The sequence below is a fragment of the Hemicordylus capensis genome, chromosome 5 (assembly GCF_027244095.1).
Source record: "Hemicordylus capensis ecotype Gifberg chromosome 5, rHemCap1.1.pri, whole genome shotgun sequence".
Taxonomy (NCBI): Eukaryota; Metazoa; Chordata; class Lepidosauria; order Squamata; family Cordylidae; genus Hemicordylus; species Hemicordylus capensis.
This window is the reverse complement of record NC_069661.1, coordinates 228,294,665-228,316,611: the sequence shown is the minus strand read 5'-3', so window position 1 is coordinate 228,316,611 and position 21,947 is coordinate 228,294,665. Positions and strand designations below refer to the sequence as shown.

Genomic DNA, 21,947 nt, shown 5'->3' with positions numbered 1-21,947 from the left:
GCCACATTCCAAGCCATTCCTGAGGGTCCCCCAACTCACAGGAGTTGTTTTTTAGAGTCATACAGGACTGCAGTGGGGAGGTAAAGTGTGCCGTCAAGTCAATTTTTGCTCCTGGTGCCCACAGAGCATTGTGGTTGTCTTTGGCAGAATACAAGAGGGGTTTACCATTGCCTCCTCCCGTGTAGTACAAGATGATGCCTTTCAGCATGTTCCTATCTCACTGTTGCCCAATATAGTACCAGCGGGGATTCGAACCGGCAACCTTCTGCTTGTTAGTCAAGCATTTCCCCGCTGCGCCACTTAAGGTGGCTCAGTGGGGAGGAGGGGGCATGAAAGATGCTTCGGCATTTGCACTATTCCAAGTCTGGATCCAACCTTTTGTGTTTGTTTGTCTGTTGTATTTATAGACTGCCTTTCAGTCATTAATGGCTCTCAGGTCAGTTTTTTAAAAACTGAAATAAAAACAGTTCCGAGTAAAAATTCAAGTCTAACTGAAAGCTAATAGGCAGAAAATCAAACCCAATGCAGGGCATTCAAAAGAGAGGGGCTGAATGAGCAACACACAGCAGCTTGGGTCCAGGCTAGCAAAATGGAAGTCCAATCCCCGCTTTCCCCACTACATCCCCCAACCGATTTCCAAGGGTTGGGGCCCCCTCTGGAAAGGTGCATGTAGGATGCAGTACAAGGGGCTGCAGTGGGATGGGGATATTGGAAGGGGGCACTTTGCACAAGTGGAGCTTCCCACCCCACTGCCATCACATCCCAGGCGGGGCCACAGGAACAGAGGAAGCTGCCGCAGACAGACCATTGGTCCATCTAGCTCAGTATTGCCTGCACTGACAGGCAACCGTTCTCCAAGGTCCCAGGCAGGAGTATTTCCCAGCCCTACCGGAAGATGCCAGGGATTGAACCTAAGACTTTCTACATGCAAAGTAGATGTTCCACCACTGAGCTATGGCCCCATCCCCACAACCCTCAGGGGTGGCTTTTCAGCAGGGAGGGCAAGGGTCTGTTGCGTGAAGGAAAGGCTCACTGAGTGAGCAGACTTCCTCATGCGACTCTGTCTCCAAGTAATCAAAAAGTACTTGTTTAATTGCAGAAGGGACAGTTGAAAAGGTAAGCTTTCCCTCTTTTCTAAAAAGGAGGAGAGACTGCACCCTTTCTTTTTCCAAATTTTTGTTTATTCCTAGCTGTTGTCTCTGGCTCTGAGCCACTGGGGAAGAGGAGGGACAGAAGTCAAACAAGGTAATTCAATCGATGGTGCCATTTTCCAACAGCTGCCTGATATGGGCTGGTTCAACACATCAGCCTGAGTTGAAAAGAGACACCTACTATGGGAAAGAAGTATTGCCTGTTGCTAAAAGCAAGGGTAGAAATTAAGGCTCCAGTCATCTGTCATCCTTTCTGCTGCCCTGCTCACTTTGTGCCTTTCAACGTGAAGGAATTCCGAGGATAAAAATGGACCCAAAATAGTCAAATGCCTTTTGTAGCTTTTGTAAATAAGACTCAGGGGACTTTTCAGGATTCCACCCTTGAGCTCTTTTATGTTATTTTAACCCTGCATAAAAAGGATAAAGCATCTGCTGCACAGCGGTGCGCCGAGACATCAATATCTGCAAAGAACTTAAATATCTTTGGATAAAAATGAGAAGCGAGGGAGTCGGGTGGTAGTCAGTGCAGGCTTCCAGACAACAGCTGAGCCCAGATGCATGAGGCCAAGGACTACTCTTGGGTAAGAGCTCCAAGCAGGAGTCACTGAAAAGGGCTGAGGCTTCAGTCCCCCAGCCACAAGTATCACCCAACTTTTAAAGTGGTGGCTCTCTTATATTAGCAGGGGGAGAATGACTATCCCTATTCAACTCAACACAGTGCTTCTCCTGGCATTGCTGATGTCCGTCTTATGTTCCCATTTAAGAACATCTTATTATACTTCTTTCTATGTAAACCACTTTGAGAACATTTTTGTTGAAAAGCTGAATCATCATCATCATCATCATCATCATCATCATCCAGATCATGGCCATAGGATAGTGGGGAGGTGGCTTTTGCCCTTTTGCCTCTCCCCTGGTACTGATCTGGATCGGGCCATGATTTACGAGCAAGTGCCAGCCCCTCATCTGCTTAAGGTAACATGCAGTCTGGTCCTTGTTCTGACCCTTTCATAGGCACATGCATGTTTTTATTCTCCAAACAGCACCTTTCGGGTGGGGTGGGGCAAGTGTGGAATCTGGATCATGATGTGGCATGGGGGAGAGGGCTTTTACCCTTTTGCTCCTGCCATGGTCCTGAACTGGATCATCCCTACCCCACAACTCGTATTTTTACCCAAATAGAAGATGACTCTGAATTTAAGACAACTCCCTTTAAAAAACAGAGGTTAAATACAGATTATATCTACATGTATATATACCCAAAAGGAAGAGGACTCTGAATTAAAGATGACCTGTCGATTTCTAACAACAAAGAACTTGGGGAAAAACTCGTATTCAGGTAAATATGATAAATATTGAATCTGCAGCTTTCCCCCTTCTTTTTAGCATCGATGCAGCTGCAGTCTTTCCTGGAGTTGTTTAACTGTCCTGACTTCAGCTTACTAACTCCTCAACATCCTTTAATGGTGATGATTTACACACTGCTTTTAAATAACAAGAAGTTCTCAAAGCTGTTTATACAGGAAAGATATGGGGAAATAATTCGCTGTCCCCCAAAGGGTTCACATTCTCAAAAGAAATAAAAGGGAGGCACCAGCAACAGCCACTGGAACGACTCTGTGCCAGGGCTCAATACAATAGTTGCTCTCCCCTGGCTAAATGTAAGGGAGCCACCACCTTTAAAAGTGCCTGTTTGCCCAGTTAGTATGGGTTTCTTTACTTTTTTGAACATTGCCCATCATGGCTTCATGGAGCGTTAGTTAATGCCTGGGATGTGTCAGAGAGAGGCAGTGTTCCTTGTAGCAAGAGCACTTTCAAATGAAACAGGAACGCTATTCAGACATGCTATACGAGTGTACAGATGTCTCGTACATGTTTTTGTGTGAATGAGTGTAGCTGCATTCATTTTAAAAGTGAATCTGGGTTCAGGCCCCTCAAATGCAAGATACCAATAGGAAGTGTACTGCTGTACCTGCGTTCAACATAATGTGTGAATAATTGTACCTGTGTACAGATCTGAACCTGCATACATTATATACTCGTTGTGTGAGTGTTCAACATAACATGTGAATAGGGCCAAAAATGAAAGCCAAAAGCAGACAGTTGCAAGCAAGGCCTACCTTGAAAGCCTGGAGGACAGACGATGAGCGCTTGCTGGAAGGGGTCAGGCCGAGCACAGATCTGTGCGGTTCCTGTCTGGAGGGGGACACTCCTCTGGGCCACCGCAGCCATGGATGCTGCCGAGGGCTGGTAGAGTGCAGATTGGTAGTTTAGTATGGAGACTTCAGGGTTGGCTAAGGAAATAGTGGCACTGGTGGTGGAGGTGGGAGCCAGGTTGGTGGCCTAAAGGAATGATGGGATTTAAAATAAAATAAAAACAAAACATGACGGAGATGATAATGTTGGGGGAAAGCCAGTCTCCCCCAACCCCAAATGATCTAAATAAAACAAGCAAACAAATTTTGAAAGAAAAGAAGAAGACAACAAATGGAAGATAAGGGATAACAGCAGGAATGGGGAAAGGAGTAAGGAGAAAGCTGAGAAAGGATGAGGACATTTCTTTAGCCATTATACATGCCAGTATTCTGCTTAGGGCTGCCAAATGACTGAGAAAAAAACAGAGTGATGAACCCAGATAGGAGCCAGCAGCATCCAAGCCAGGACCGTGGCAATGTGCTGAGAGCCAATGAGGTGTAGTGTTGGCCTTAGACCAGGAAGATCTAAGTTTAAAACCCAGCTCAGTCACAAGCTTTCTTGATGAGCTTGAGCTACTCTATATCTTTCTGCCTAGCCTACCTCTCCAAGTCATGAGAAAAAAGGAAAGAACACTTTATGCTGCTCTGAGATCCTTGGCGGAAGGGTGGGATAAAAATATTTAAGTATGTTTGCAAATTTAGCTTCATGGTTGTAAGAAGAGCTGGTCTTGTGGTAGCAAGCATAACTTGTACCCTTAACTAAGCAGGGTCTGCCTTGGCTGCATATGAATGGGAGACTAGAAGTGTGAACATTGTAAGATATTCCTTTCAGGGGATGGAGCCGCTCTGGGAAGAGCATCTAAGTTCCAAAGTTCCCTCCCTGGCTTCTCCAAGATAGGGCTGAGAGAGATTCCTGCCTGCAACCTTGGAGAAGCCACTGCCAGTCTATGTAGACAATACTGAGCTAGATGGACCTATGGTCTGACTCAGTATATGGCAGCTTCCTATGGTCCTATGAGGGCTAGAAAAGTGCAAATGAAAGAAACAGAAAATGAATGTTATTATCTGGCTGCTGAATTCTGCACCAAATGACAGTGCAGAAGGCATACATAACTCTGTCCACTAATGGAGCTAACTACGTTAAACCTGTCAGGAATGTAGGAACAGCTGGTGTGGTAGCAGACCTGAGTGGCTGCACCTTTGAAGTGTCAAGGACGGATAATCCATCTGTTTTTGAGCCCTCTCAGGCCACATCATGGTGGTTCCCTTACCTGGTTATGAACCGTATTGAGCTGGTTGTTGAAGGTCATGGTGAGATTGGTGGATGTACTTGGGGCTACATGGGTGATGAATGGAGTCTTGCTCTGATTCACTGTGTCGTACATGTTCACCCGCCGTTTGCAAATCTCCATGTTCTGGAAACAGGACTTGACACTGTTTATAGAGAAAAAGGGCATAAGAAGCAAGAGAGCATTGCCAGTTCGTCCGATGGGGAAACTAACGGGTTGAGTGCCATAAACATATTGTTCATTTGCAATATGGGTGTGACTACATCATAAACGTAAATTACATTGATAGACACTACTTCTCCCCAGGAGACACTGGGAACTGGGGTTCTGAAGGTGACTGAGTGCAGCAAGGATCTCTAACATTCACCACTCTCACCAAACTACAGTTCCCATGATTCTTTTGCTGAATCTATCCATGGAGCAGAATGAGGTGGTAGAATGGACTGTACCACTTCAGACGGCAGGTGGTAGATAACATCAGTGAATGTTTCCGTGTCGGGAAAATGTTCACTCAATCACTCAATCTTCTCTCAACTAGAAAACCTGCACAGCAAACAGTGGGCTGCCTAGAACCTTTCTCCCTGTAATGTCAATTTTCCTCTAACAGGGAACTTTTCATGTAGGAGGGCATTAAAATTATGGTACCCCTATTTGCATTCTGAAGTGGCACAGTCCCCTCTGCACTTTCTGCGGCATGTGTAAAGTAGACCAAGCCTTTGAGGGAAGCACTGACAGTTAAAACAAGAATAAAGCCACAATAAGTGTGTAATACAGATATGCCATGAGGCACAAAAAAGTAAACTCTCAATAATCCACCCCTTAATTATGTAAATGTCACGATTCACAGTGCGTCCCCCTTGCATAATGTTGTTCTCTGTGATGAGCTTTATTTTATTATTTTTTTAAGTTTTGGAATCACCTGATTTTGCAACCAAACCTCAGCAAGTTTAAACTTTCGAGGAATGCTGGGAACTGTAACATCACCTCACCCCCAAAGTACAATACTGATGGGTTCCAATGCCACATCTTTGCTACAATCAAAATTCCTGTTACAAGCAGACTCAGCAGTAACAACTTGTAATTTTCTCCACTTTCATTTGTAACGCTCAAATATTTATCTAATGAGTATTTGTAATTTTACAACTATTTGACTACCATGCATGGGCACATTCCTTATTTGTACCAGTTCTGCAGCATTTTAAAAAAAATTTCAAAAAGTTTTTTAATACAAAGAGGGGAAATTAACATTTAGGTCTCACAGCACTCCTACAAATAATCTAACATCAGCTTGGAGAAAGACTCCAGAAGTCAAGTCCAATTTTCCCACACTATGATGACATTCCAAAGACCTTGCTTGTCCAATCACGTCTTAGGATGGAACTATGAATTATTAGAAATGCTCCTCTCTAACATTTAGTAGAACTGACCTTTGTGTTATGGCATCACAGACAGTGCTGTGGATTCCCAGGCCTCTACCAGAAGCAGTCATTCATATGGAGCGAGGGCAAGGAAACACACATTATAATATCAAGGCAGTGAACACTAGAGTGTGTGAAAAATAAAACTCCTGGCCATCATTTTCAGCAGCAGCCTTGAGTTTTGGTTAACATATGGGTCCAGCTTTAATATACCCACAAAGAAGAAGATGTCTCCATAACCGCATTGAGCAACTTCATGGGTTTCCATCTCCTACATTGAGATATTAATCAAGAACAGTGTCTCCTTTTGTGATATTGACTTGGAGGAGTAGCTCAGAGTCCAATCCTATTGAAGAGGGAACAGTCAGGTTGGAAGGAGCAGTCCTGGACCCAATTCCAGGCCGCAAGTTCAGGCTAAAGCCTAGGCCTGCCAGTTGAGAGAGCCCCAGAGCCAGACACACCGGAACTGGAAACCTTAAATATAGTACCCCCGAGCCAAAATCCTTTGAAGAACCAGCTATTCCGCAGCAAGGATATTGCATCTCCTGAGCCTGCATAAACAGGCCATGGTGGAGCAGAGAAGGCATGTAAGACTCCAGGCCACAGGACTGCCCTTTTAAGTCTTTCTGCTCTCAAGGCCACCTAATGGTGCAGCGGGGAAGTAACCTGCCTAGGGAGCAAGAGGTTGCTGATTCAAATCTCCACTGGTATGTATCCCAGACTATGGGAAACACCTATATCAGGCAGCAGAGATATAGGAAGAAGCTGGAAGGCATCATCTCATACTGCACGTGAGACGGCAATAGTAAATCCCATCTGTATTCTACCAAAGACAACCACATGGCTCTGTGGTCACCAGGAGTCGACACAGACTCGATGGCACAATTTTACCTTTTACTCTCAAGGCAGGGAGGTGGGGCCTGGGAGGGGTATGAGCCAAGAGAAATGTAAGGCTTCAGTTCATCTCTGGCCCTTGTTGGCGCCAGTTGCTCACCTGGAGCTCTACACGGAGCTCTCTACAACTCTCTAACCTACCTTGCTGCCTATCTGATGCTCCGTTGGACCTCATAGGTCTTCGCTTACAAGACCCGCAAGGACATCTTGCCTTTTTGATGAATTAGAGCACTCCTGTATTTGCACTCACTACAAGCTGAAGTCCAGTTCCCAATCATTGTAACACAGGACTTAAAAGATACCATTTCTAAATAAAGCTCAGTGACCTAGAGCTGTGAAAAGAACAGGTTGTCCCTGGGGCAGGAGCTGGCAACCCTAGTTCTCAAAAGATTCTTGTTGCTATAACAGCTTTCCTGATATCCAAGCTCAGTCTGCTTCACTGCAACTCAGATTCAAACATTTTGGGGAAGAAACTGAAATCAGCCAATAGCACATCTGGCAGTTTGCAAACCCATACCGCCCACCCCACAATTTACTCCCTCTCTGATACCTCCATCCCAAAGTAAAAAGAAAGGAGCATACTGTGTGCTATGGGGGAAATCAAGTAGATGTGTCATGGTGACAAACGGGTGGTTGAGCGTTTCAATCGGTGTTATCCTCTTATCCGCGTCTATCGTCAACATCTTCTTTAACAGATCTATGAACTCCCGTCGGTCTGCCTTTTCCACCAACATATCGCTTCCTTCCAAGTCTGTTGTCATGTTCACCTAGAAGGGACACTGGGTCAGTAACAGATCCACATTTCTTGAAGCCCCGGGCCCAAAGAATACCACAGCTCAGGAGCCGAGCACAAGCCTTGCACTCAGAAGTCCCAGATCCAATCTCTCCTTTCAAGTGATTAGGTACGGTGGCAGGGCTGGGAAAGGCCTTTCTCTGACAGGGCCATGTCCTCATCAACTGGGGCTCCATATACGGCTGCCCTTTGTAGCATCACTGTACCACAGCAGTCCCAGAGTCCTTAGAGCCCTAGCTAGGTCCTGCTCAGAAAGACCAGCCATCGGCTCTCTTCCCAAACGGGAAGAGCATTTCTGACCTGAAACCAGCCTTGCCTCAGTATGAAGGTTTCCCTGCTTTTGGTGTGTTTGTTCTGCTTTGTTTAATTGAGCTGTCTTCTCAAGACACATGGCGCAGAGGCCATGTGTGAGCTGCCGCCATGTCGCTGATGTGCGCCACTGGGGGGAGTGCCACCGGCATGCGCAGGCTCCTGGGGGGCGCACCACAGCTGCAGGAAGCTGCATGGAGCAGCAATGCAGCAGGTAAGGACCTTCTGTCCTTACTTTTAAAGGTGCTGCTTGCTCCCCCCACCCGCCATACTCAGCGGCACACTTCACCAGTCGAACCGGTTCGTGCACTAGTTCTAAGCCGAACCAGTTCGTGGGTCCGCCAAACTGATTTGACTGGTGGAGTGCGGAGGTGGGGGGGAAGCAGCAAGCAGCACACCTGCTTCACTGCCGCTCAATTTGGTTCGTGCACATCCCTAATCACTAATACCTGGTTAGGAGTGGGTTAACCCAGGAACCTGTGGATGTCTAGGGCAGCAGGAATCCTCCCAACCCAGCATCTCCAAACCTGGGTAGCCCAGATCTGCTACTCAAGTGAAAAGTGAAGTAGAATACAAAGAGAACTGTTGTATCTTTTCCATTTGGTTCTCTGTGCTGTTGGCACAGTTTTAACTCGGGAGCTAAGCACAGAGCCCTGCAGCTTGCAGGGCCAGGCAGAGCAGAGCTGCTGCATTACTGAGAGCTGCTTTGCAGCTGCTTGCGCAATGCACTGTGGGATAGCTGGAGGCCCCAGCTCCCAGTTCCAGCTCTAGAGAATACTTCTGCGACATTTGTGCAGTTGTGTGAACTGTAGAGCCAAAAGGTGGCTCACCTCTACTCAACTGGAAGCAGGAAGGTAGGATCCTGCCTTCTCTCCAGCCCACCCCCATTAGATTGTGATAACAGCCTCTTGTGTTTCTGTGTTGCCATACATGCAAGTCCCCAGGTTAACCATTTGGTTTGTTAGTATTACAGTTAAGAAAACAAGAATATAAAAACAGCCCTGCTGGATCAGGACAAAGGCCTATCTAGTCCAGCATCCTTTCACACAGTGGCCAACCAGATGCCTCTGAGAAGCCCACAGGCAAGAGTGAGGGCATGCCCTTTCTTTTGCTGTTGCTCCCCTGCAACCGGTATTGAGAGGCATTGTGCCTCTGAGGCTGGAGGTAGCCTATAGCCACCAACTAGTAGCCATTGATAGACCTGTCCACCATGAATCTGTCTAAGCTCCTTCTAAAGCCATCCAAGCTGGTGGCCATCACCATATCCCATGGCAGAGAATTCCATATATTAATTATGTACTCTGTGAAAAAGTACTTCCTTTTGTTGGTCCTAAAATTCCCGACCTTCAGTTTCATGAGATGAGCCTTGGTTGTGAGAAAGGGAACTAGAACTGTACACAAATGTGGCTGCACCATAGATTTTTATAAGGGCATTATAACATCAGCAATTTTATTTACGATCCCCTTCCTAATGATCCCTAGCATGGAATTTGGCTTTTTACAGCTGTTGCACATGAAGCCAACACTTTCAACGAGCTGTCCACCACAACCCCAAGTTCTCTCTCCTGGTCAGTCACTGACAGCTCAGATCCCATCAGTGTATATGTGAAGCTGGAGTTTTTTGTCCCAGTATGCATCACTTTACACTTGCCTACATTGAACCACAATGCCATTTTGATGCCCACTCACCGCTTGGAGAGATCATTTTGGAACTCCTCACAATGAGACTATTCACACGGTGGGACGAAATCGGGCTAGCCTCCGCTAGCCCAATTTCATCCAACCGTGGGAACCACCAGGCTCGGCTGTGAACCCGATGGTTCCTGAGCGGCTAACCCACTCAAGTAGCCTGCCCCTTAAACCAGGTTTGCGGAGCAAGCGCTTTGCAAACCCAGTTTTTGGGATCATGAGTAGCCACAGCCACTCATGAGTAGACCCCCAGGCAGGAGGCTGAAAAGCAGTCTCCCGGCTTGCTGGTCTCTCCAGTATGCCCTGCATGCTCGCACAGGGCATACTGGAGCTTCCAGGGGCCACACGGCCCCCGATCCTCCCAGCCCCCGCTGGCTCCGTCACAGAGCCAGCAGTTGCATGGGCGGCCAATCCGGCTGCCCAGGACTCCCGCCCTGCTCGTCTGCGGGGAAAGAGGGCTTAGCCTGCTCTCCCCACTTACCTTTAAAAAGTGGGTCTCACTGTGTTTTTGATTTCACTATCCTAAATAGTTTAGTGCCATCTGCAGATTTGGCTACCTCGCTAGTTACCCCAACTTCTAAATCATGTATGAACAAGTTAAAGAGCACTCGTCCCAGTACCAATCCCGGGGGTGTGGGGGACTTCTTACTTCCCTCCATTGTGAAAACTGTCCATTTATTCCTACCTTCTGTTTTCTGTCCAACCAGCTACCAATCCACACATGAACCTATCCCATGACTGCTAGGTTTACTCAAGAGCCTTAAGTGGGGAACTTTATCAAAAGCTTTTTGGAAGTATACTATGTCAACCAGATCATCTTTATCCACATCCCTACTGACACTCTCAAAGAACTCCAAAAGTTCAGTGAGGCAAAACTGACCCTTGCAAAAGCCATGCTGGTTCTCCTTCAGCAGGGCCTCTATTTACTTGCCCCAAAATGTATTCCAGTGCCTCACAAATCTAAACCCCTCCTCCCAGCACCACCATCTCATCTCCACATTGAGATCCCTCAGCTCTACCTGTCTTGCTGGCCCTGCACTACTCTGGGGGTCTTGGACTTCAATATGCTACCTAGCAGCCTACATTTGGCTTCCAGAACCTCCCGACTGCATTTCCCAACATCGTTGGTGCCAATGTGCACCACGACAGCTGAACCCTCCCCAGAACTGCCTAACACCCTATCTAGATGCTGTGTGATATCCACAACATTAGCACCAGGCAGGCAAGTCACCATGCAGTCTACACACGAGTCAAAAACCCATCTCTCTATGCACCTAATGACCGAATCACCCACTACTAGGAGGCCCCTGACCCTCAGAGGAGTATCCTCTGTGCAAGAGGATATGGGTGCATCACCCAAGGAAGGAGTCCCTTCTAAGGGAGCATTCCCCTCTTCATCAGACTGTTATCCTCCTTCACTGAGACCTTCATTCTCCATGACAGCAGAGGAGCTGTTAGCCTGTGAGTGGGATGCCTCTTATCACATCCCTGAGGGTCTTGCCCATATGCCTGCCTCCCTAAGCTTCTTCAGGTCAGCCACCTTGACTTCAAGGGAACAAACATGTTCCCTGAGATCCAAGAGTCTGCACCTGCGCACACCCACGACTTCTCCCCCTCAGGCAGATAGTCATACATGAAACACTCTATGGAATACACCGAGAAGCACTCCCTATCCTATTGGCATTCTACCTGCATAACTGGTTTTATTGGCTATTTAGAATATATAGAGCTTGTTTACTTGAAAGCTAGGTCTTAGCTGCAGTTATCAGCCAAGTAAAGCTTTTAAGCAATGTCTTCCAAAAAAAAATTCAAAAGTGGGGTAGTACCTTCTCCTCCTTTGTAATAAATAGGGACCGCTTCTGTGCCTCCCCGCTAAACTCCATGCAAAACCCCTTTGATATCTGTTGCAAACTCCTGTTCGCAAGCTTCCAGGGAGCAAAGCTCCATGGGGCTCTGAGCCTTTTCTTCTCAAGAGCTGCTTCCAAACCTCAGGAATGTAGCCCCTCCCACAAGTTGTATGACTAAGCAGGAGCTAATCCCCCACCCAAACTACCCTATCAAAAACACAAACCTCTTGCCAGCCAGAAATCAAACCCTAGAAAAGACTAGCCTTAACAAACGTGGCTAGTCCTGTCCTCTTTGTTTTCCTTGTTGATTTATTTATTTGTTTATTTGCTTGCTTGCTGTCTTCTTAAGGAGAGAAATCAAATGTTTGCTGCGTCCCCTGGTCTGAGCCTTGTCTTCTCAAGAGCTGTTTCTAAACTGAGTCACCTCAGGAATGCCACAAGCTGTGTGACTCACCTAGAGCTAATCCCCCACCCAAACAAACTGCCCTGTCAAAAACACAAGCCTCTAGTCAGCCAGAAATCAAGCCCTAACAAACTCAGCTTGTTCTTTCCCCCTTGTTTTTTTGTTGGTTTATTTATTTACATACTAGCTTTGAGTACCTGGCAATGCTTGGGCTTATGGTGCGAGTTTCTCTTTGTTATTGCATCCATATCTGTTTTGTAGATATACCCGTTGTATATTAATCTGTCTGTCTGGGCAAGGTGGTTCCCAGGGTTCCCGGGAATCACTTCTTTACGGGAGAAATCAAAAGTTTGCTGCTTTCAAGGAGTAGGGCAACAATTAAAAAGAAATACCAGATAATTAACTCTGCCCTCATAAAAGCACTAAAAGGTAGACTGTGGTGCTCACAAAATGATGTGATGATGAAATGATCACAAGGCTAGTGTAATTTAGTTATCTGCAAAGAACTGTCAACTATAGTAGAAATGTGCAGTAAATATTTTGGTCTACGGCCTACCAGAATCCCAGAGGTCTGCAGAAAATGTTTTGGCTGACAAATTCCAGCACAAACAACCCTCTCTTTCCTCCACCAACAAATTAGCAGCCTGGACAATTCCCTCTTTTCTGCAGCTCTCCCCACCCATGCATCTTCTTTCTCTTGTCTTTTTCTCTTTCCCCACCTTCTCTCCTGTGTCTTCTGCCTCTTGTGCTCACATGCTCTGCAAGAGAGGCTTGCAACTCCATCCTATGCATTTTGACTTGGAAGTGTCCTGCTGGTTCAATGAGGTTTACTCGTGTGCAACGGTAACCCTTCATCTGCCTCACACTCTGCCCAGGAGAGAAAAGGAGGCGTCACTGCTGCACCCTTTTCCTAGCCAATCCAATTTTCAGCACTTAAAGCTACTTTGCAAAGAAGCCATTTCTCATTTGGTCTGGTAGCACCCACCTTAAGAGCACCTGCTGGTGAACCACACTAGAAACGGCCTTTTTGCAAAGACAGCCACAACTGCTGAAGACCTGATGGACTGAAAGGGGACAGGGCACAGCAGTGGCTTCTCCTATCATTCCCTCCTGGAGCAAGCACAAGTCAGGCCAGTGTTCCCTCTAGCAGGGATTCCCAGTTGTCCTTGACTACAACTTCCAGAATCCCCAGCTGCAATGGCTTTTGCTTGGGGATTATGGGAGTTGTAGACAACAACATCTGGGAATCCCTGTTAGAGTGAACACTGAGTCAGGCACAGGTTGCAATCCTATACTCAGTATGCATGCAGGAATAAACCCTTTAATGGGGTAACAAATAGGATCAGGCTTTAACCAGGTCTCTCTTTCTCTTAAACATGCTGCCTGCCTCTGGCTGATGCATGCACTGTTTGTGGTGAGGCTTCACTACCACAAGCACAGAGGAACAGAAGATAGCTCTTTGTTACTACTGGAAGATGCACAGAAATGTGCATAAAACTTCAAGCCGTATAGATAAAGCTGATTCAAAGCTTCAGATCTGTTTGCCAAGTACCTTCTCTCACTAGAGGTTTGGTAGAATGCCAGAGTTATCTCAGATCTCTGCAAACCTCCCCAAAGAGAAGCAGTCTTCAGCTGCAGATTGCCACGTGATGTAAAGTATTAGCATCACCACCATCCCAAAGACGAAAGAAAGAACTGAGAGGAGATATAGGATTATCGCTTGGGAATCACAAAACATGGTCTGTGGCCCAACAATCCACTTGACCATCCTGCTCCAGTTCATTCCAAGAATTCCTTCTATACCTGGGGTTTTTGCATGGAAACTATTAATGGACATGGTACTTCAACGACATGCTTACCTGTGCCATATCATCCAGACAATTGAAAATATACTTTCTTGCTTCCTTTGACTTGATCCCCGTCTCTGCCTCATGATCATCCGGTGTCTGTTCAAAATCAAGAAAAAGCCAGTTACCAGCAGCCATCTTGGTCATTACACAACACTCATTACTACTTCAGATGGATGTGGCAAAGCCTACCATTTCTTTAGGCCCCATCTCCACTGTTTACATCTTTCTCACCTGTGAAATTTCATAGGTCTGAAAACAAAATCATACATTGTTTCAAGCCATTATTTTCACCAGGTGAGAGGTGGCGGTTCAGTCACACATTGTAGCATCTTACACTTCTACGTGATTTTGAAGGGAAATGAAGATATCCGTCCTCCATCCAATGGCTGACATACAGAACAAGGATGCACCCATGCAGCAAAAGAGCCATCTAACAGAACTTCCCAAATAACTGCACCAGAGCAGTGGGAAAGTAGCAGTTTTCGATCCCTTCCCCAGGAAGTCCCCTGTGCCATCCAAAAACATATCCCCCAAGGCTGTGCAATATTTTGGGTGGCACAGAGGGTTTCCTGAGGAAGGGGAGGGTGCCACAATGGCTGCTTCCCCACTGCATTGATGCAGTTAGAAGGGAAGTTATTTTAGACGGCTCTCTTGCTGCACCGGCGCATCCTTCCTCTGTATGTCAGCCAATGTCTGTCGGTGTCAACTCTTGTTGACATCCTAGGAGCATGGTGGAGGATATATGGAAGGAAATATGGACCTTTTCTTTGGTATCACTTCACATATTACAAGGCTAAACAAGCCAAGGCCCTGAAAAGAGATTGAAGGGCAAAGTCTTAGCTCAAAGGAGACTGAATCTTGTTAAACATCACCTGTGAGTGCTTATGGACTCTGCCTCTCACCCTGCAGAGGCCTATCACTGTGATGATGTACGCAGTAATAGCCACTGGTTTAGATGGCTTTAGAAGGGGACTAGACAGTAGTTCATGGAAAAAAGGTCTAACAATGTCCACAGATAAACAGCTCCATGAGCAAGAAAAATACATAAAATTGTGTGTGTGTGTTTTTTTTTGTGTGTGTGTGTATACACATGCACACATATGTATGTGTATATGTATTATGTTGTCTAAAATTATTGTTTTTGTAGCATGTGTAAATTTGATCATTTGAGCACTTCTTTATTAGGGATTTTAAAAAAACCAATTATGTTGTTTTAATTATATTTTTATATCTGTTTTTGAAAAATAAATGATTTTTCTTAAAGTAGGCACTCTGGGTGACCAGTGGAACCTCCATGTTCAGAGGCAGTATATCACTGCACCGCAATTGCCAGAGGTGGGGGGTCACACAACAGCAAGGGAGAGTTATTGCCTTTATGTCCTGCTTGTGGGTTTGCAAAAGGCTTCTGAAAGAGGATGCTGGACTTGAGAGGCTTTTGCTTTGCTTCCTCCGGGTTCTGCTTGTCCAAAAGGGCAATAGCCTCTAACAAACCACTTCCAGCAAGGAGGTCAGGAGGGTTCCCTGTCTGATTCCCTTCACGGAGCCCTTTCCATTACTCTCCTTCTGATCCTTAAGACAGCAAAGATTTTGAAGCTCTTGTCCAACTATGCAAAGCACTGAGTGCCAACCCTTCAAGCCAGCCAAAAGCGACACATGGTTGTTGCGGCAACTGTGTCTTGGCCTATCTTTGAGCTTTCAAGGAGCTTATCGGTAACATTCCAGCGTCAGTAGACACAATCCCTGGGGAAGGAGGAGACGTGGAAACGGCTTCCTACCTTTAGCCTCCACAGCGGATATGGCGAGTCTGTATCCCTGTTGAAAAACCTCGTTGTCTTTGTCCCAGCACTCAGCAAATACTCCGCTGGCAAACCCTGAGTCTGTGAAATATATCTGATCTGTAAGAGGAGGAGGAAAGAAGTCAACATTCATCCTGCTGGGATCTGTGGAAGAGCTCCTTTAGGAATGGGAAAGGAGAATAACATATTTACAACAATGGAACAAAGAACGAGAAAATGGCAAGTGGTAGAGGGCTTAGATTCCGCTCAAACCCTGGATGGAAGGAAGCCGAAGGCCAACAGACTTTAACCGTTAATGATATTTATTATGTATTCAGAACCTAAATGACTAGGTGTTATACAATTATATTTTCCTTTTGCAGTTAAACTCCACTGCGCTCTCCTTCGTTAGTCTTTGAAGCTTGCGGACATACATCACTTTATCCATAGACTATAAAGATAAAGGGAAAGTGCTAAAGGTAAAAGAAGAATGCACATGTGCCTTAAGGGCATGCTTTATTGGCACAAAGGCCTTTTACAACTTTAGCTTGGATCTTCAAACGTTAATTTCAAGAGGACTTGTTCAAGCAAGGCGGGGGGGCAGGTTGGGCTGCAAGGTCTGTCCCCCCCGCCGCCTCGCTTTTTGAATGTCAGAAATTTAGAAGTGCATGTTCTAGCCTCAGTCTGGCTGTAGTCACTGGCAACTTAAACATAGCAACTCATCGCACTAGATAGGCTACTAGTTGTCAAGAAATGCATCCAGGCAATTCAGTGGGACCCAGAAAAACACACTGTGAATAGGGAAGGATCTGTACCCAGCGGTAAATCTGCATCCAGAGCAACAGAAAGCTGTTCCCAGACAATGAACTCAAAAACTCCAAATCCTTATTCACACATTATTTATTTGTTTATTTAAAATATTTATGCCCCTCCCCTCCAGTGCACTATTGCTCAGGGCGGCTTACAACATTTATATAATCAGTACAATACAGAACTATATCTCTCTATCTATCTAAAAGACTAGGCTAAAACCACAATTTTAATGATAAATTTTAAATTTTTTGAAATTAAAAGTTAAACTTAGCAGATATAAGTTCAGATATATGAGCATATACATTATGTTCAATGTACGTACAATCTGTGGACAGTATATGCACATACAGATCTGTATGCACATCTTCACATGTTCTATTCAATGCACTTACAGTAGTACACTTCCTTTCTGCACCCTTCACTTGAAGGCACCTGTACCCAGGTTCCCTATTAAAGGAAATGCACGCAGAGTCATCCACACAAGAACTTGCACATGTGTATAGACACACATATATACAGTGTCTGAATAGGGTTCAGCTGTTCCTTTTTACCAGGAAGTGCCTTTTTTCTGGAATCTGTCCCAGGCCAATTTTTGTTCCATATTGTTCTTGCTGAAAAAATGCCTCATGCAGGTTTTTTTGTTCGCAGTCCTAGAGCTGTCAGGTTTCCACTCCTTCCCCAGAGTCTCTAGAAATTAAATCTCCAGGTGGGTGGGTGGATGCAGCAGGTCTCTAGTGCAAACATGACAAATTTTGACTCCCTGTCCCCAAAGGGCTCACAATCTTAAAAAGAAACATAAGATAGACACCAGCAACAGCCGCTGGAGGGATGCTGTGCTGGGGACGGATAGGGCCAGTAGTACACCTGCATGGAAATCCGTGCACAACACTAAAGCACAATGCAGCACACAGTATCTAGAGGGTAGAATCCAGCCGGGTGCAGCAGGGGTGGGGTGGGGGATGGGCACACACCACTCAGACGAGAGGTTTGCCTTACCTGTCCCCCCCACTTCTCTTTCCAAAACTGAATATGTGGAACATGGCTCACTCACCCATAAATGCACTTTGCTCCTTCTGTGCTTCAGGGTTTTTTTCTGGTGCCGCCACTGAATCCAGTCCTCACCAATATGTAATAGTTGATGTGGGGTTAGGGCAGTTATCCTCAGTATGGGGATTAGCTGTTGCAAGTGTATCCCTGTTTTCACTGTTCTGCATGTACGTACTTGCGGACATACATCTGCTTTCCATCCGTCACACACTCGTCGTCAGAATTGTACACTTGGCCACGACCTTTACCAGAGGTGCACCTAGTTAATTTTGGAGCCTGGACTAAAGGCCTTTGGAAACCAACCCCCCCCCCCAAATTAAGCATCATCATGCTCTGCTGGGTGACCACACCACCCAGCCGGGACGGATTAAAGAGGATTTGGGGGCCCCCAGGAGCTCATAAGGCCCTAGACTTCGGCCCCGAAGTCCAGGGGTAAGAGTGCCTCTGCCCCTTACACATTCACAGGCATGTCCTATTTTCATCGGTGGAATGCTCGAAGATATGGGATCTTCTTTGGTAGATTAAGGCACCTCTAATTTTATCATCAAAGGGCCTTTTCAGTGGTCACACCTCACCTATGAAATGCCTTGCCTTGGGATGCACACACTGAGCCCCCCGCCACTTGGTCTTTTGCTGCTATGCAAAAACATTCCTTTTAAAGAAAGTGTTTGGCCTACACAACACAGTATAAATCTCTTCACTGGCCGTGTTTTCACAGCGATTTTATCTTGGTCTCTCTTTTCTGTTCTTAGGACTGTTGGCTACATTTGTTTTTAATGTAATTATGTGTTTATTTGTGGTGTTTTGTTGTTGTGAGCTGCCTTGAACAATGTGTTGGAAAGGCAGGATATAAATCTGTCAATTGATTGATTAATTAATTAATTAATTGCTCGGAAAGAGCCCTTCTTCAGGCTTCCCCGCTGTCAAAACTGCACATATAGCGAGCTGTCTACAAGCAAATCCTACCACCTCTGGTTTATGTTTGACCACCCTAATCCCATATGTATGGGGAAATAAAGGCTTACATGGATCCACATGCCATCATTCTCTCATGATCTGCAGGTTGCAGCAAGCTCATTCTCTGAACTGGGATCTAGCTCAGCAAGACGGCCGATGGCTCCTAACCAGAAGTAGCAAGCATCACTGGATACAGGCGAATCGTACTTACAGAGGCTCTTCTCCCGAGCAGCCTAACCCGGGCTAGGGCAGCCCAGCCTGGGTCAGGCTGCTCGCGTGGAGAGTACTGGAATCGCTCCCTATCCCAGCACTTCCACTCCACCTAACCCAAGGGTGCAAAAGCCAAGGGGAAAACCAAGGGAGCTGGGCGGCAAGAACACCTGGTGCTGGGGAAATCCCTCAAGGCACCACACTCCTGGCATGGTGCACTGAGGGATGATGGAGGAGGAAGTCCTGGCTCTGCTGCTGGCTGCGGTGCGGCTTAATGCATGGTGCGAGCGGCAGAGCCGTGCTCATTGCTCTGCTCATGTGTGGGGAGGGAGGGAGGGAGGGAGGGAGGTGCCTGCCTCCCTGCCAGCCCTCCCCACCGCCAGGTATGTTGGGCGTGTGCGTGACCTGACCTTACAATGAAATCACCTTCTTCACCTGGTAAGAGTGTACCCCTGTGGGTTATAAAAAGGCTAGCTGGCCAGGAGTAAGGACAGGAGTACGTTTCAAGAATACTGCCTGCACAGTGGCAGAGCAGCTGCTTTGCATGCAGGAGGTCCCAGGTTCAATCTTTGGCATCACCAGGTGGGGCTAAGAAAGACCCATCTGAAACCCTGGAGAGCCCCTTCCAATCAGCGTACCCAATACTGGCCTAGACGGACCAATGGTCTGACTCGGCATAAGGGACCTATGTCATATGCAACTTATGTGCACTGCCTGGGGGTCCTGCTGACTAAGGAAGTTGCTCGTGATCCTTCTCATTCCTGCCCCAGCCTCCTCACCTGCAGAGCTCTAGGTACATTTTCCTCATCTGGAATAAAGCTGCACATGAATCACAAAAACTATGTCGGTGTCCTGCTTCCACAGTCACCAGAGGAAACTAATAGATGACTTTCATCATGCTGTGCAGAGCATTAACACAACAGCACCAAGGCACAGCAAAGAGATGCTTTAAGTAGCACTGCGGAAGTTTCTCCTACATCGCATCCTAAAGGCAGTTTCTCCTCCGCAGATTTAGCTGCACTGACACAAATTCGTGAGCCTCATACTCAGCATTAAGTTCTTATCTCTCTTTGTTATCCTTTCAGAAATCAGATGCACACACTCAGTGCCATTTGATCCCTGCAAACTATATGCACCCTAAGCTGAGTCCATGCTGGTTAGCTGCCTACCTGCATGGCAGAGAGGAATTACAGCAGGGCTATGCACAGACTAAGATGTGTTAGCACAACAAATTCCCACACCATCTCTTAATTATATTTGGTAAGAGAGTATCCTAACAATTCAGTGTGGCACCACCACCCTGAACCTTCCTCTGCTGCTTAGTATCTACAGATATTCACTTTAGTTTAGAGAACAGTATGGCATAGCAGTTGGAGCATGGGACACAGATGAGGAAGATCCGAGTTTCAGCTCATGTTTGCTGGGTGACCTTGGACCAGTTACTATCTCTCAACCCATCTCATAGGGTTCTTTACACTACATCTCCCACTTTGAGCCGGGGCTTTTTAAAACAAAAATTCAGAACTGCATAATAGTATCTGAGTGTAATCTGTGTGCGTGGTATGCACCACTACAACACACAATTGTACATTTTCCTTGTCTGTGCATACATATTATGTTGTCTAGAGTCACATGCCATGACATGTAGAAGCCTACACAGAGTGGGAGAAAATTCTCAGAACTGGGAATTTGACAGCATTGTTGCAGAGGAGTGTTATATTATTGGTGAAGACTCAGTGGGGGATAGTCAGGAAGCATCTTTAGAGGGGGAGGAGAAATGGGTATGCTTGATCAGCGGCTAGGTCTAGAGAAGCTCGGACTACTCAATTTACTTTTCTCATTGTTATTATCAATCCCTTTTTACATCATCTAACAATACAATTTTTCATGATCTGAATTTCTGAACAGCACAAATGTTCTTTTATAACTGCATTATTATTATTTTTAGAGCTGCACGTTTTGTGTCTGGTTGCGCATTTTTTTTTAAAAAAAGCTCTGCTTTTTGCTATTTGAAAGAAAGGGGAGGTAAAAATAGATCTTGAACAGTGAACTGTGGTTTTCACTGATCTTCACCCCACACTTCTAGAGAAAGGTATAAACCAGGGGAAATCAGGGAACTGGGAAAATCTGCTCCCTAAAGCAGGGAACTAAAAACCAATGGATTCTGGAAATCAATGGACAGTATAGATTTTAGCTATGGACTCACTGTGTGATCTTTGGGTAGCCAATGGAATTTCTATGGGTGAGTGAGACGTAGGGTTATTACCATTTTTCTGTCCCTATTCTTGTGCCTTTAACAGCATCCTGACACAGAAATTTAAGTAGGCGAGACATTTCTCAGTGGGGAAAGCTTCATATGCTTAATTTCTTCCTGTCATTCAGATGCTAAAGGCACAGTAGCAAGAAAAAAATTATAGTAAAACCTCAATTATAGGTAGCTCAGTCTTACAGACTTCAGATTTTATGGACAGTGTCCACTGAACCACTTTGTTTGTTTGGTAAATTGCTTGAGTCAGATCTTATGAACAGAATTCAGCACTGTTTTTGCTAACTAGCCCTAACAGTTTATGTGGTCATTCACTTTTCACTTCCATTTTATGGACTTTTGCCTAATCCGGACAACTCTTCCCCCCATATAGTCCACAAAACCAAGGTTTTACTGTATAGAAACCATAATGAGAGGACTGATAATATTATCAGGCAAGCTTAATTGATGTGTGGCAGGAAGCAATACAGTAGGTCAGAGTTCCCAATCTTGGGTCTTCAAATATTGCTGGACTACAACTCTCATTCTCCCCAGTCACAATGGTGATAGGGGAGGTTGGGAGTTGTAGTCCAACAACATCTGAGGACGGAAGTTTGGGAACCTCTGCAGAAGGTTACACTTTTCTCATTACTGCATTACTTTAGGGCTAAGTCAGAATTGTGAGACCCTAGAATATAGGAAAACCCTGTTATCCATGGGGGTTCTGTTCCACAGGGAGACTGCAGATAGCAAAACTTCAGATATTGGCACATTTGGGCAATGGGAACTGGGTGGGGGGGTGTTAGGTTCCTAGGGCAGCAAAAATGAGACAAAAAGGACTGATATTGGGGGAAATTGGGGTGGGGAAGTGCCCTACCATGCTCTGTGTGTCTCTAGCTGTCCAACAATGCCCCCAAAAGTCCAAAATTGCAGTTTGTTCCCATGAAAGAAAAGCATTTTTCCTCTTTAAAAAAACCAAACACTCCCCCCCGCCCCAGCTATCAACAAAATGAATCCTGACCTCCAAATGGCGGTTGGAAATGACCTCAGAGGTCATTTCCA

The 21,947-nt window shown here is 45.9% G+C and overlaps 1 protein-coding gene across 7 annotated transcripts in view; it reads right to left on the bottom strand.

Annotated features, from left to right (window-relative positions):
- Positions 1 to 21,947, bottom strand: part of HIPK2 (homeodomain interacting protein kinase 2) — a 232,468-nt gene that overhangs the window by 38,329 nt on the left and 172,192 nt on the right. For 6 of the 7 annotated variants that reach the window (XM_053256747.1, XM_053256750.1, XM_053256751.1 and 3 more), the window contains exons 4-8: positions 15,614 to 15,733; positions 13,848 to 13,934; positions 7,530 to 7,714; positions 4,618 to 4,780; positions 3,272 to 3,494 (exon numbers count right to left, since the gene is read on the bottom strand). In XM_053256747.1, the coding sequence (XP_053112722.1) occupies positions 3,272 to 3,494; positions 4,618 to 4,780; positions 7,530 to 7,714; positions 13,848 to 13,934; positions 15,614 to 15,733 (778 nt within the window). The remainder of the gene's footprint in view (positions 1 to 3,271; positions 3,495 to 4,617; positions 4,781 to 7,529; positions 7,715 to 13,847; positions 13,935 to 15,613; positions 15,734 to 21,947) is intronic. The other variant, XM_053256754.1, reaches the window with a different exon arrangement.